Source organism: Semicossyphus pulcher, unplaced genomic scaffold (genome assembly GCF_022749685.1).
Source record: "Semicossyphus pulcher isolate SPU_LCO1_2020_fin unplaced genomic scaffold, fSemPul1.0.p SCAF_19, whole genome shotgun sequence".
In the NCBI taxonomy this organism is placed as follows: Eukaryota; Metazoa; Chordata; class Actinopteri; order Labriformes; family Labridae; genus Semicossyphus; species Semicossyphus pulcher.
The window spans coordinates 18,396,363-18,411,751 of NW_027211692.1; the positions used below are offsets into that span (position 1 = coordinate 18,396,363).

The following is a 15,389-nucleotide window of genomic DNA, read 5'->3' on the forward strand; positions in this document are numbered from 1 at the left end:
CTACATCTCAAGTCATATAGCAATATCCCAGTATTCCATACATGTGGCATTTGTATGGGCCAAACGGAGCCCCGATCTTTTCTTCGGCTAGAGAAATCCTCTACTTTCCTCTGCAAATAGTAAGCTTTTAGCCTGGTAGGTAATATTACAGTGTATTGCTTCTGTCATTGGTGATGGGAATCCACGTAACAGGTGCTTACTCTACAGTAGCCTATTCAACTTAAATAACACTGCAGGAACCGACGGCGTTTCTAAACTCAGTGATGGAAAGTAACGAATTATATTTTCTCCCATTCTGTACTTTTGTGTATTAGAGCTACTTGTAATTTACTCAGAAGTTCTGTTTTCTTCTAATTCATAGGCTGCTAGCGTTACTAAACTAAGCCTACATCAAAGACGTGTAAACTCTAGTTTATTACTTGTTTTTCTTTTTTCTTTTCTTTTTTTTACCAAACTACATTTAGCCTATAGATCTACATTTACAAATTAAGATAAACTATACAATATATAATGATTATGATAAATAAATGATCAATAAAGCTTAACTGGCCACCATGGGGACGTTCCCAAACCATCCATGAGCATGTAAAGTCATATAAAATATATTTCAATTTATTAAAAAGATATAGCTGTAACATTTAAGTGATGAACACGTTAATGCATCAATAATTAAGCTATAATCCCATAGGCTATCATACTGAAATGTGCCACTCTACATAATGAGCGCTCTCGCCCCTTGGCATTGAGGTTTATTTTTATTTTATTTTTTACAGCTTGTAGGCTAATTAAGTGAATAGTTTGTTTGCGTTAATTACTTTGTATATTTGTATATTTAAACCAGATGTTGTTTTCTCCTAGTGTTCTTAACTCAAAACTCTCCACAAGGCTTCATGTGCAGGTTAAAATTTTAAAAAAGTTTCTCCGATCCGCTCCCTAACTCTTCTGCTGTTTCTTGTCACCCTTTTCAAAATATCGACATAGTGCCAGACTTAAAAAAGTCCCATAGGAGTTAAACATATTCGGCTACTTTGCTTTGCAGCTATAAAGGGCTGGTGTTGATGTTGTGGCTAACATTGAGAGTTTCTATTAGATTTTGGCTAACTTTTAACAGATTTTGATGATTCAACAGCAATGGGCTTCAATAGATATGTGATGAGTCTTCATCTGTTTCATATATAAATAAGAACCTCCGCTGCTATTGAAATGTGCTATCATATTCTATCACTTAAATTTCTATATCCAGCTTTTTTTATGCAAGGGAAACTGTTTAACTTTGATTGACAGTTAAAGAATTTATAATATACAGCGTCACAAGAGAAGAAAACATTAAGCATTGAGGAGTCTGCCCAATTTAGCTTCAGGAAAAGCTTTGACCCAAGTTTTTCCCAAATCATTTCATTTTTTTAAGACTACACATTAATTTTTTGATTCTAGAAACTGTTTTTTATCATGTCTTTGGAAGAACTATCCTCTGAGGAGAGTCTTGGACTTGTAGACTGAGGGTGAGTAACACTGACTCCCAACACAGCCATCCATCCACTGGCCAAACACAACACTGATAACCAGTTTCTTCTTTGTAGTCCTCCCCAACTGCCTCTTTCTTTCTTAGCCACTGACCATAACAAGCCCTCCCTCCCGCCCTCTCTCTCCCTCTCTCTCTCTCTCTCTCTCTCTATCTTGTTTGGCCATGCCCCTACTGCGCACAACTGAAACAAATTACTCTCTATCTCTGCAAATGTGCTCGTCAGACTGCAGACTCGGTCGTATCAGCGCGTGAGAGGCTCTAGGAGATTCTTTACAATGAGAAAGGAGAGCAGGTTAATCCAGTGGTTCTGGTGGATTGTGGTTGTGACAGCTTTGTTCTTTCTGGGCTTCATCATAGGTAAGTCATGGTAACTCAACAGAAACTCTCACTGGACAGAAATGTAGTTCAATAATAAGTGATATCAGCTATATGCTCTGATCGTTGCTTTATAAGGATATAAGCTGAAAAAGTTGAATCCTGAAAATGCATTGTTGTGTGTGCGCTTCAGTTTGACACTTCTCTGACACATTTCACATGTGTTCGCTCACAGCAGGTTAACACACACTTGTCTATGATCACAACTCCATTTGAATACAAATTCTACCATATAAGGAAGCTTTTACAGCAGGACAGTGTGTGAGTTGTATATAGATATTATGAGGTTGTGTGAGGGAGAACTAACACTGATGTTGCACTGGTTGACGGTCTGTGCTGTATGTGTGTGTGGATACGCATTAGGCTGGTTTGCAAAGCCCACACATCCGAACTCTGCAAACAACAGCGATTCCAGCAAGTGCCTGAGGGAGTTTCTGGATGAGATGCAGCCTGAAAACATCAGAGAGCATCTCAGGTAAATAAAACACCACCAATACACTGAAGCCGTTATGTCTGTAAGGCCCAGAAGGTATTGCTGTGAGCCTGTTCTCTGCTTTCAAAGAGGGTTGAGCATGAGAAAAACCCCCTTAAAATCTCACAAGGGAGTTCTTTGTTTCCTGTTTCCACTGCTTTTTTAAATGGTTGCCATAACGTTTGGTAAAGACATTAATTGTCCACAAAGGATTTTTTCTGCAGCTAACCAAACCTTTTTCACATGTCAAGTAGTCTTACGTAAACTAATGACGCTAACCCCCATCCCCTCAACCTCTCAAGCCCCCATGACACCCTGCTGTGTCAGGCAAAATCATGCTGTGCAGCCAAACATTGTTCAAACCCACTGATCTTTGATTTAAATTCTTGTTTGCAAAGACACCCCTACATTAATAAAAGCATTCTTTTGTGTACTGTTTACATAATATATATCATGCTTTCAGACACCTTGGAAAATCTCACTTGCATCCTGTAAGTATCCCCGTCACTGACTGTTGGCATCCTCTCCTCAGGAAATTCACACGCCTTCCCCACCTGGCTGGCACAGAGCAGAACTTAAGGTATGCAGAGCAAATCCAGAAAGAGTGGCTGGAGTTTGGACTGGACTCAGTGGAGATGGTGCCCTATGACGTCCTGTTGTCCTATCCCAACAAATCACAGCCGAACTACATCTCAATCGTTGATGAGCTTGGCAAGGAGGTACAGTTCATGCTCAACGATGCTTCAATGACATTAGTTAACCTTTAAGAAACACTTTAGCCATCATATAATGTCAACCTCTCTCTCTGCTTCGTACAATATTATCATTAGGCTTTGCTCCCATGTATTATAGCATTAGGATGGCTGTTATATGCCTTGTGCAGAGACAGTTTATTACACAGCCTATGTTCACAAATTTTTATGTACGCTTTAGTCTTATGGATGCCAAACATCCTGTGAATATAACCAGTTTTACAACTGCAAGCACTCAATGAAATACTTGATTTTTCACACCCGCCCCCTGGTGATGGATACTTCAAGGGGATTGCGATTTACTCTAACACACAACTTCTCATCTGTTTCGGGAGATACATATGCTGTATTCAAAATGCCATACTATACTAGCAGTGCGTACTGTTAGGATACGATACAGTCATTGGGGGAGATAACAAAGTTGCTGCAACCACATGGAGCCCACACATACATTAAATACAAAGCTGTATATTCCTCTAGGCCTCATACACCTCCCCTAACCAGAGAACTGCAACAGCCGATCAAGTCCAAGGTCCTCTTATAGCCGTGTTGTGAGATATTAATAGAGATAATGATACAGCACAGAGGAAAACAAGGGAAAACAAACCTGGATTTACTGCATGGTCTTTTTGTAGCATGCAGCTATGATGCATTTAGGAACCTAGCATAATCAAGGGTTACATTTCAGCTGATTTAGTGATGTATTTCAGCTGGTAGACATTAACTGAGTAAAACACAGATCCCGAGGTGATAGCCTGACGCACATGATAATCAGGTTAGTCTACACACAGCTGTAAAAATACTGAAAGTCTATTTTGCCGCTCCAAGCGATACAAGATCAACTGGTTCCTGCAAATAATCCACAGAGTTTTATTGATATATACACAACAATCTGAACATTGCTAACATACACAATCTCATTCCTTGTTTTTAGTAGGAGAGGGAGTATTCAGATCCTTTTCTTTCACAACACTGTAAAACTACTTTTCTCCAAGTTAAAGTCCTGCATTTATAATTTAACTAAGGTAAATAAGTATGATAACAACTATAAACAGACATATAAGTACTCATTGCAGATAATATTTCACAAGCCAGACTAGTGAAGCACAGAAATATTTGGCACTTTCTAAGGGAAAAAGCGCACACATCCTTCCATTATCTATACCGCTTATCCTTATCCAGGGTCGCAGGGGGACTGGAGCCGATCCCAGCTGTCATTGGGCGAGAGGCGGGGTGCACTTTGGACTGTTAGCCAGTCAATCACAGGGCTGACACATAGAGACAGACAACCTTTCATGCTCACATTCACACCTACAGGCAATTTTTTAGAGTCACCAATTAACCTAACGAGCATGTCTGTGGACTGTGGGTGGAAGCCCGAGTACCCAGAGGAAACCCAAAGGGAGAACATCGAACTCCACACAGAAAGGCCCCCTTCGTCCGAACCGGGACTCTAACAGCAACACTTTTCTCCCTAAATTGGAGGTGGAAAAACTGCATAATAAAATATAGTCTTCTAAAGTAAAATAACCTTAAATGTGTACCTAAGAGCAGTAGTTGAGTATATGTAGTTACATGCCATTAAACTTACAGCTGACAATGAAAAATAGGATTATCTCATCCATACTTAGTTTTATTTAGTCTTACCTCATCTCACCTTTCTGTGACAGGTTTTTAAAACGTCCTTGGCTGAGCCAGTTCCAGAGGGGTACGAAAATGTTTCTGACATTGTTCCTCCATACAGCGCTTTCTCTGCCAAAGGACAACCTGAGGTACACAAATGCACACCCACACACATAAGTGACCGCATAATATACATCACCGTAAAATAGTTGTGGAACAAACAGCAACTAAGATTTCTTTTCTTTGTGTATTTCTCTTCAGGGGGAGTTGGTGTACGTGAACTATGGTCGTACAGAAGACTTTTTCCAGTTAGAGAGGGAGATGGGCATCAATGCTACTGGGAAGATTGTCATTGTGAGATATGGGAAAATTTTCAGAGGCAATAAGGTAGGAAAAGTGTAATTATAAAGAATACTCCTGTGGTTAAATGTGCATCTTTTGGCATTTAATCCATTTCCTAAATGTCAAACCAATCATCTCAACACGTCTCACACAGGCAAAAACGACAGCAAAAATAACATTTTGTCACATTAAAAATGACTCACTGTTGACTGTCTGCTTTGCACCACCAGGTGAAAAACGCCATGTTAGCCGGAGCCAAGGGCATCATTATGTTCTCAGACCCAGCAGACTACTCGGCTGCTGGAGTCAAGGTAAAGTGCTCTGTGTAATTTTAAGCAAAGTATTTGGGAACTGTGAAACTGTGTGGAGCAGTCCTTTTATGCACTGAATATTGAAACCATGAATTGCCTTTAAACAGGCCCTGATCAATGGTAGAATCTTCCAAAAAACAATATTATTTACTGTAGATCATTATTGGAAAAACAGCAGGTTCAATGAGAGTAAATTAGCATTTTTAACTGTCTGTGTGCAGCCCTACCCTGAAGGCTGGAACCTGCCCGGTGGAGGAGCTCAGAGAGGAAATGTTCTCAACCTGAATGGAGCAGGAGACCCACTAACACCAGGGTACCCCGCTAAAGGTGTGTATCTCTGTGTGCTTGTACAGCCTTTATGAGTCAGCTTGAAGCTTTTGTTAAACAAGGTAAAATACAAATCATGTTAGTAATCAACTACAAGGAAAGGCAAGGGAGTAAAAGTGAGTCTGGAGGCATTTCCTAAAGTCGTGAAGAGATTCTGCTGTTCTTACATGTGATGGGAGGCTATTCCAGGGGATGAGTTCTGTAATATAGCTTGGAGGCCATGAAGGTCTTTAAATACAAACAAAAGAACCTTGTAAGGATTCGGTACTGAATGTGTAGCCAGTGTAGCCAGTGCAGGGATGCTAGTATGGGTGTAAGGTGTTCCCTTTTTTTGCATCTGCATAGGAGTCTGGCAGCGGCATTCTGAACAAGTTGTAATCGATCAATAGAGGCCTGACTGATACCAAAATATAGAGAGTTGCAGCAGTCAAGCCTGGAGGATATCAAAGCATGGATGACTTTTTCTAAATCTTTGTGTGATAAGAATGTCTTGATGTCTTGATGTCTTGGATAGGATCCTGAGTTGAATGAAGCTCAATTTGATGACTGTGCTAATTTGTTCATCAAATTTCAGGTTATTGTCGAATATTATACCAATGTTTTTTTGCATTAGGTTTTATGTTGTTGGATAGATGATTGAGAGACTGGGCAATGGTGCTTGTGGAGTTTGGTGGGTGGAACGCAATGATCTCAGTTTTGTTTTCATTAAGTTGTAAAAAAAGTTGTTAGCCAACCATGCTTTTATATCATCCAGACATCCAGCAGTGGGTCCGCTTTGGTCACTGGGTTGAATGGGGAGATATCGCTGGGTGTCATCTGCATATAATAATGAAATGAGATTTTTTGTTTCTGAACAATTTTAAATAAAGAAAGCATATAGATGGAAAACAGAAGGGCCCAAGGACCGAGCCTTGGGGGACTCCACGTGAGAAGTGACCAGGGGTGGAGAAGGAGTTGTCAACTGCAACTCCTACAGGGTCTATAGATGTGCGAGCTTATCTAACATAGTCCTGTCTCCTCATTTACAGAATATACCTACAGATTCAGCCTGGAGGAGGGAGTGGGACTCCCCAAGATACCTGTGCATCCAATAGGCTTCCATGATGCACTTCACCTACTGAAGTATTTCTGTCTCTTTTTAATTTTCTCCTCTATTGTGGAAATGTTTCCACGATCCTGACGCATTTTATTATTTACTAATTCAGAGAAGGGTAACTCACGTGCACACAAAGACAATTACAACATGCTGATGATCAGGGATGACCTTAGTTTAGCATGTTAACATTTGGTCAGTGTTGGACAAACTGAAAAAAATGACCAAATGATGGATTTATCAGAATGACCAAAGTTATTACAATTCAACAATGTGGCACATGAGTGTCAGTGCCAAATTTTATACCAATCCATCCAATAGTTGTTGAAATATTACAGTGCGGACAAAAGGGATTGACAGGCCGACCGACATCCCTAGAGCTAAACTGCTAGCATGGCAAATACATACTAAATCTGAAACCTCAATTAAGAAGAAGAATCTACATAAATTTGGCAGGGGCCCAGAATTAAATTATTTGTAATATTTGCAATTTATTTATGATATTCAACAGGAACATGGGAGGAGGCATTCCACCAAACAACTGGAAAGGAGCTCTGAATGTCTCCTACAGGATCGGTCCAGGCTTTACTGACGACTTCAAGAGCAAGTGAGTTCTTACATTCAGCTTTATTCCTGTCCAGGGTCTGCTTTAACCTATGATTAAAGATTCTCCCATCCCCCTATTTTTTGCACTACAACGTTCCTCTCCCGTTAGTAGTCTCTCATCCTCTACTTCACCTTCTGTGTGCTCTCTGTGTTTTAGTGTTTGAATAGAGGCTCCCCTTTTGTTGCTCTTTTTGTCTTGCTAAGCTTTAATGACCCAGTGGCAAGTAGCCAACTGAAGTACAATGGAGGCCCTTGTAACTCCTGTCGGTGGGAGACATAACTACACATCCATACACATCCAAGCTGCACAAATTAAGCATGTAGTATGTACCATTATATCTATCTTTGTCATACTCTAACTCAGAGGTTAAAAACATTAACAAAAAGGACTATGTTGAGAAGTCTATCCTTTCCCTTCCTTTATCTTGTTTGTTAAATAAAACTTTCTAATGTAATGCTATTCTAAAAAAATGTTTTCCTGTTCCTCCTGTGTCTCTCGTTTCTCCCTGTGTGGGTCATCGCTGCCATAATCCATCCATCACAGGAAGGTGCGTATGAACATCCATACTAACAACCAGGTAACCAGGATCTACAACGTCATTGGCAGGATTAGAGGAGCTCTGGAGCCAGGTACAACAACCCAATCTTCTCCAATCCTTCAAAAGCTTTAAAGGTATAATAAGTAGGATTTTCCAAGAAAAGACTTTTACAGATATAATATAAATCATCACTTATGGGTCTCTGTACACGTGTGTTGGTGAGTGTGTGTGCAGACCCTTGTGAGACCCTTCCTTCTGCATCTATTCTGTTGTTTTGCTTTGCACGGGACGTTTTCAGGAGGGGCGCTGTTGTGGTTCCCTGAACCAATCGCAGGTTTATATTTATAGGTGAGAGTGGGAGTGGTTCAAATTAGCAACTGGGCCCCATTCAGACCGGCGAACATGGCGAATGAGCGATGCAGAGTTGGCCTTCTTTCTGTTGGACAGGTAGGTGCCTCAAACCGGGTAGTACAGGCTAACAAGCGGTTAGCATGCTAGTGCAAAGGTAACTGGTGGTTAGCACGCTAGTGCAATGGTAACCGGTGATTAGCATGATGCTGTCGGTGTTAGCTCGGCAGGGTGGGCGTGTTCTCGCTCGAGATAGTGAGCTTCTGGTTACGAAGAGCTCAGGAGGAGGAGGGGCCCTGTTTGAATGTGTTGTTGACAAAATGCAAGGAAAAATCCTACTTATTATACCTTTAAGCAACGTATTACAACCACCAATACATACGAGTATCACTATTTATCTAAAAGTTTGGGGGTCAGGGTAAGCGTATGCATGTGCATGTGTTTGAAATGTTGTTCTGTGATAGAACTAGCTATTTTGTAGCTTTTGAAAGAGGAAAAACACCAAATATTTAACTTTCTGAATAAAATATTAAAAAGAAATTCTAATAATTTCTTATTCTTAGTACTTCCATAATGTGTTGATTCCTATGGTGGTGTACGTGTGTGTGTGTGTGTGTCTGTAGACAGGTATGTAATTCTGGGAGGGCATCGGGATGCTTGGGTGTTTGGAGGAATTGATCCCATGTCTGGTGCTGCAGTAGTCCACGAAACTGTCCGGAGTGCTGGAAGACTACTTAGTAAAGGTACGTCTCTGCAAGTGTGTAATTAAGTTAATGATGGTGTCTGTAATCAGTACCCAGTGCGTGTGTGGATGTATGTGTGTGTGCGTGTAGTGACATTTCTGATTATGTCCACTTCAAGATGCTTCTTTCAGTGACTTACAAAGGTGGGTCTCGTAATGCATTTTCTGGCCTGGTGTCCCCACAATGCCACAAAGATATGTTTGTGTGTGTATGTGTTTGTAGGCTGGAGGCCGAGGAGGACTATAGTATTTGCCAGCTGGGATGCAGAGGAGTTTGGACTGCTGGGATCTACAGAATGGGCTGAGGTACAAATCAGACATTTGCACATTCACACGTACATAACCACACGTGCACTTGTTGACCTTATTCACCTGTCTCAACAGGACAATGCCAAGCTGCTTCAGGAGAGAGCTGTGGCCTACATCAATGCTGACTCTGCCATAGAGGGTCAGTGTGTTTGCTTAACTCTCAAAAATGTATAGGTAACGTTAAGGCGATATTAGTTTTGATATTGCTTGTGTGTGAATGTATTAATTTCAGGCATGTACACCCTGAGGGTTGACTGCACTCCGTCTCTACACACTTTGGTGTACGACCTCACCAAACAGGTGAGCAGATTTTTACACACAAAAGGAATGGTACATCTCATATTGATTTGAGAACAATAATTTTGTCTTTCATGCTCACTTAAGGTGCGTTCCTGTCTTTTTCACTGCCATCTCTCTTCCTCTTTCTTTCCATGTTTGCATGTAGATAGCCAGTCCAGAAGAAGGAGAGGAGGGAGTTTCTCTGTACGAGAGTTGGCACAAAAGGGACAACTGGACGAATGATCGTGATGCACCCAGGTACAAAGCACCACAGTTAAAAAACCTTAACGCGACCATCTCATGTCTCTGTGTGGCCCTGTGTTTGGTCTAAAGCAAGTTTAAAATGTAAAACTGGTCATTCTTATCTTTTCTCAATTAGGGCCTGTGTCCACTAACATCGCTTTTTGTGCTGGCAGCGCCCACAACCTCAATTTCAGAGCGCTTCTCACTGGTGCTGACTATTGCTAGAATACAAAAGTTGTCTGGCGGCACTCCCGCTTCCCTCAGTAGTGACCGTTAGGTCTGTTAAATTGCTATGTGTGCTTAATATTTTCGTTTTTCATGGACATTTTACAAAGAAAACATTAAAAATGTAAAGGATGTAAAGAATCGTGTCCTGGCATTAGCAGCAGCTCAACAACTAGAAATTGTACCCTCGAAAAACAACAGGATTAGCTTGACCTCTGCCGTTGTTGTTGATATCAGAGGTCCCGCCCCTTCCTGATTTTGATTAGTCGGTGAGGGAGAAGTGACATTGACAAGTGCGGCAGTGTCCCAGAAGTTGAACTATTTTCAGCTGAGAGCGCTGTGAGCGCAACGACAAAAAACAGCTGACAGCAAGGGTGTTTTAGAGCTAAGGACGCTGAGCGCTGTTGGTTTTGTGTAGAAAATAGGCGCTGCCAGCGCAAAGAGCGCCGTCAATGAAAACAGGCCCTTTTGTGATCAAGAAATTAAGTACTCTGTTGTACTGCAGGATCAGTAAACTGGGGTCAGGCAGTGATTATGAGGCCTACTTTATCCGTCTGGGAATTGCTGCAGGCAGAGCAAGATACACCAAGAACAAGGTGAGATACGCTGCACTTACACATTGTTCCGCATTAAAATGAGTCATTGTTTTCATTTTTAAATATAATACTGTATTTGATTATTATGCTGTCTTTTTGTGTGTCTGTTTGTGTTGTGGGTGTAACATGCAAAGAATATCCATTCTATTACATTTACTTGAAGGAACTGTTTTGAGTGGAATCTAGCCACACTGATTTGACTTGTTTGGCTGGATATGCTCCTCAAGAATCTTTACATTTTCAATATTTGTGCACTCTATTTTTAATAATCTTTAAGGCAGGATTTGTCTCGTGTGTGTTTAGAGTGGGATATCTACATTGCAGTGTCTGTTTGACTCTATCATTGCCTGTGTGTATTCAGTTTCTGTGCTGAAAATGATTGCGTTGCAGTTGAACCCTGTCAAGTAAAGTCAAGTTTGTGTCTTAGTTTAAGGGCATAAGATGATAGTGACACGTGTCTTCATTATAAAGTGGCTTTTGTGTGTTCATTCAGAAAACAGAGCGTTACAGCAGCTACCCAGTCTATCACAGTGTGTATGAAACCTTTGAGATAGTGGAGAAGCATTACGACCCCTCCTTCAAGAGGCTTCGTGCTGTGGCCCAGGTGAGAGGTGGGCTTATCTTTCAACTGGCCGATTCCCAGCTTCTCCCGCTTGATGTAATCCAGTATGCAGACTCACTGAGGAAATACGCACAGAGGATCGCACAGCTGGCACAGAGGCACCCAGAGGAGCTGAAGCTGTATGAGGTGTCATTTGGTGAGTTGGTTTTGGTCACTGTCAGCTCAGATTGTAACAATTGAACATTAGGATTTAGGAAAGTTAAATTGTTTGAATGAGTGAGCCACTTTTCCAGTAATGTCTCTGCATTTAAAATGTTTTTGCCCTCTATTGTCAGATTCCTTGTTTACCGCTGTGGAGAACTTCACTGTTGCAGCTAATGACTTTCATGAGCGCCTGCAGACTCTCAACAGAGCAGAGTAAGAGTGTGAAAAACATCTCATATATTTAGTATTTATAAGTGTCCAAAAAAATATTTAGGTGCCAGCTCAAGTTGATATATGCTTTGACATTTAGGTCTGCCATTGATTTTCATCCATATTTGACTATTTTAAAAACTGCATTTTAAAAGTTTATGGCAAAACGGTTTTGGATTGCATGCATTGATTGTGGAGGAGCATCGGAAAAAGTGGCTACTGAGTGTAGTCAAAGCAATTTGCAGCCTAATGGCATTCTGTGTATCAGTCCTCTGCAGGTGCGCGTCATGAATGATCAGCTCATGTATCTGGAGAGAGCCTTCATAGACCCCCTGGGATTACCTGGCAGACCGTTCTACAGGTACTCACACCTATACAAGACATTTTGGTTTACATGCTTTACATGGCACTGTGTATTTGACTCTGAATGGTCAGTAAGATTCAGGTCAGCATCAAGGGAAATATGAGTTAATTTGTAGAAAAATGTGCTTCTAGCATGCACGATGACTTCCAACAGCAGCTGTCCACCTTTTTGGCTGGAGATAACAAAGCAACTTTCAATACTTGTTTCACGTGTGTATTGGTTGTTACCACTTCAACTTTATTTTACTTCTAGGGGGGAAAACGTGACATTTTACCCTGTATATCAGTATGAAAATGGAGTAAAAAGAATAAAAAGCCTGAAAAAGAATTATTACTAGTTTCTATTTAGCTGTTTATCTCACCATTGCTTAAAAAAACAATTAGTAAAAGGCCTTATTGCAGAAGACACTTTGACTTGAAGAAACAAAGGTATTACTTAACACTGTAACAATGGCTCTTTTATAACTAAGGGTCCTTTTTATACCTTTATTAAGAGATAGAGGAAGTGGATAATGTTGGAAACGGGAAGAGAGAATGGGGGATGACACGTAGCAAAGGGTGGAGGATGGGAGTTGAACCCGGGGCCATCGACTGGAGCCTCTGTACATGGGCCGCGCGATTTAACCGCTGAGCTATACCGGCATGCAATCATTTCTTTCAGTGTATCACTGTCATAGATTTTCCATTAATGACTTATTGCCAAGAATGTTTGTTAACTGAACGGCCATTTTAATTCAAGAACAGCTGAGCTCTGTTGTTCAGCAGACTTATTTTTGCAGCTGACTCAAAGCACAGTTTGGGTTATTCATCATATGAGGAGTGAAGATAAAGACACTGATTCTCCAGCAAAACACTGTGGTCTTGTTGAGCATGATGTAAGACTGAACTTTAAAACTGGGACAGTATATTGGCTGCAGATAACCATGAAAAGTGATTTTTCAAGGACTTTTATCTAGTTTGCTTTGAATAGAGAAGTGGCGTCTTTCATATCTGCATGTCCTATTTGTGGCTGCACAGTGGTGTAGTGGTTAGCACTGTCACCTACAGCTAGAAGTTTCCTAGTTTGAATCCTGGTTTGGACAATGTGGGACTTTTCTGTGTTTGCATGTTCTCCCTGTGCATGAATGGGTTCCCTGTGGGTAATCCAGCTTCTTCTGACAGTCCAAAGACATGCTGGTTAGGTTAATTGGTGACTCTAAATGAATGTGAGTGTGATTTCTTGTTTGTGCCCTGTGGTTGACTGGCGATCAGTCCAGGGTGTACCCCGCCTCTCACGACAGCTGGGATAGGCTCCAGCCCTCTCCACGACCCTGAACAGGACAAGCAGTACAGATAACGGATGGATGTACTGTATGACTATTTTAAGGTTTAATTAACAATATAAGAAATCAGTTGACCATCTGGTTTCCTTTGAAATATTGCAAAATACATTTAAAATCCTAACACTTTTGACCTTGTTTTAAAAGCACACAAAGATATTGAATCTGTAATACCTCAGGTGCATTCCTGAACATGACTTCTTCTCTGTTTCAGACATATGATTTTTGCTCCCAGCAGCCATAATAAATACGCGGGGGAGTCTTTCCCAGGGATCTACGATGCATTGTTTGACATCGAGAACTCAGCTGACCCAGAGAAGTCCTGGGATGAAGTCAAGCGTCAAATCAGCATTGCAGCATTTACCGTTCATGCGGCGGCCACAACTCTAACACCACCTGCCTGAAGCACAAATAGTCCAGTGAGCTTTCTACCGATGGATTGTTTTATTACCCCAGAAAGAGAGGAGAGCACATACAGTTCCTGCAACACACACAGAAATGGACAATCTTTGCTTTCTGGAACGGGCATGTTGCAGGAACGTCCAAAGCTGCATAATACGGTGGATGTGTGTGCCATCACCAGAATACAACTTGTGGTGTCTTATTTGTTATGTGGCTAAAGAAAAGAAATCATTTATGGAGGTTTTTTGTTGTTGTTTCTTCTTTACATGTGGGCAGAAAATAACTGATATCAGGTCTACGTAGTGCTCTGGGGGAACAATGTGAAACATGGCAGAAATGGAGTTTTATTTACATGCGTGTTAATATTTTTAAATAAATTACTTTTAGTTTCCTTGAAGCAACTAAGTAGCCTACTTTTGTACACACCAAGAAGTACACTGGTGCCTTACGTCTTGCATCATACGTAGTCGGTGGGAGTGATCTGCGTTCTCATCAGCCCACATTGAGTTGTCCTGTCACTTTTGGATAAGCTAACAAAATAAGGAACCGAAAATCTGATTGTAATCTAACCTCAACCTTAACTCCATGATTAATCCCACTGGAGACATCACGCCTCACCGCAACATCATATTGAGATCATTTTTAATGCTTTGTGTATTAACCCAGCTACATTTTGATTTTTGCTCATTGTAACTTCATTGCCTGCACAGCTGCAACTAAACCCTGCAGATTCTAAAAAGACTTTTAACTGAATGTTTAAATAATTAAAAAATTACCCATCACAACTATAAACTGGGAAATATATGACAATGAGCTAACAGTTACGTCAGGGACAAGAGACAGATTTTATTGTAACGGTGGTTACGTGCCGTCTGTTCTGTTGTGTTGGTGTTCTCTCTCTTTCCTGTGTGCTCCTCAGGTGATTAACCTTACCTTGCCAATCAAGGAGAGAGTATAAAGAGCATAATGTTTACTTTAGTGTTACGTTGCTTTTTGTAGTTAAGGTCAAAAGTGATTTTGAGTATGGAGATAGATCGGCTGTTTGTTGGTTTTTAACAAGAAGGTCGCAAAGTGTTGTCAGTCTGTCTTACTTAGTAAATAAATTCTTTTAAATTTGCTTATAATTTGTTCCTTCCTTATTTTTCCTGGGTTTTATTTGATAAGGGGGCTCATCCCGGATGTCTATGAGGAGTTTGGAACAAATTTAGTTTATTGTATTGTTACTGTAGGACAACTGAGTGTCAACGGTACAAAGTCCACTATGTGAATACATCAATAGTTTATACCATAGGTAACTTTTTATGGAGAGAGGCAATGTCTGCCATTTTCTTTATACTACCACTTGAGGGCGACAAAGTTGTAACTCAAATTATACATGAAAGAGCTTTAAATGTCCTCTTAAACCACTTTTTATTATTGAAGCAAGATGTTCACTTACCCCCAAAAACTTCTGTAAAAACTTATGTGGACATACAAGGGAGACTACAGTGGTGCTGCCGGCCTTCACATAGCTGAGCTCAAGAAAGGCGTTGACCTGACAGCAGGTGTGGTACTAGCCAAACCTACACAGCGTCACCTTATTCCCTGGAGGAGGACAGAGGGAGAAAGAGGCTAAATTTAAG

General features: G+C 40.8%; 1 protein-coding gene across 1 annotated transcript; it reads left to right on the forward strand.

Annotated features, from left to right (window-relative positions):
- The first annotated feature begins 1,800 nt into the window (after positions 1 to 1,800).
- Positions 1,801 to 14,889, forward strand: naalad2 (N-acetylated alpha-linked acidic dipeptidase 2). Its single transcript, XM_069668422.1, has 20 exons — positions 1,801 to 1,882; positions 2,264 to 2,375; positions 2,905 to 3,091; positions 4,795 to 4,896; positions 5,009 to 5,134; positions 5,320 to 5,400; positions 5,622 to 5,727; positions 6,756 to 6,849; positions 7,332 to 7,427; positions 7,971 to 8,056; positions 8,937 to 9,056; positions 9,279 to 9,361; positions 9,440 to 9,503; positions 9,597 to 9,664; positions 9,810 to 9,901; positions 10,617 to 10,707; positions 11,201 to 11,465; positions 11,605 to 11,686; positions 11,952 to 12,044; positions 13,580 to 14,889. Exons 1-20 carry the CDS (start codon positions 1,801 to 1,803, stop codon positions 13,767 to 13,769), a joined length of 2,220 nt encoding a protein of 739 aa, XP_069524523.1. The 3' UTR covers positions 13,770 to 14,889.
- Positions 14,890 to 15,389: the final 500 nt, after the last annotated feature.

Bases quoted from the DNA above. Each gene is read 5' to 3' on its own strand.
- naalad2 (XM_069668422.1), top strand. From the start codon at position 1,801: ATGAGAAAGGAGAGCAGGTTAATCCAGTGGTTCTGGTGGATTGTGGTT. The intron at 9,902-10,616 runs GTACAAAGCACC...GTTGTACTGCAG, and splicing joins AATGATCGTGATGCACCCAG to GATCAGTAAACTGGGGTCAG. The intron at 12,045-13,579 runs GTACTCACACCT...TCTCTGTTTCAG, and splicing joins CCTGGCAGACCGTTCTACAG to ACATATGATTTTTGCTCCCA.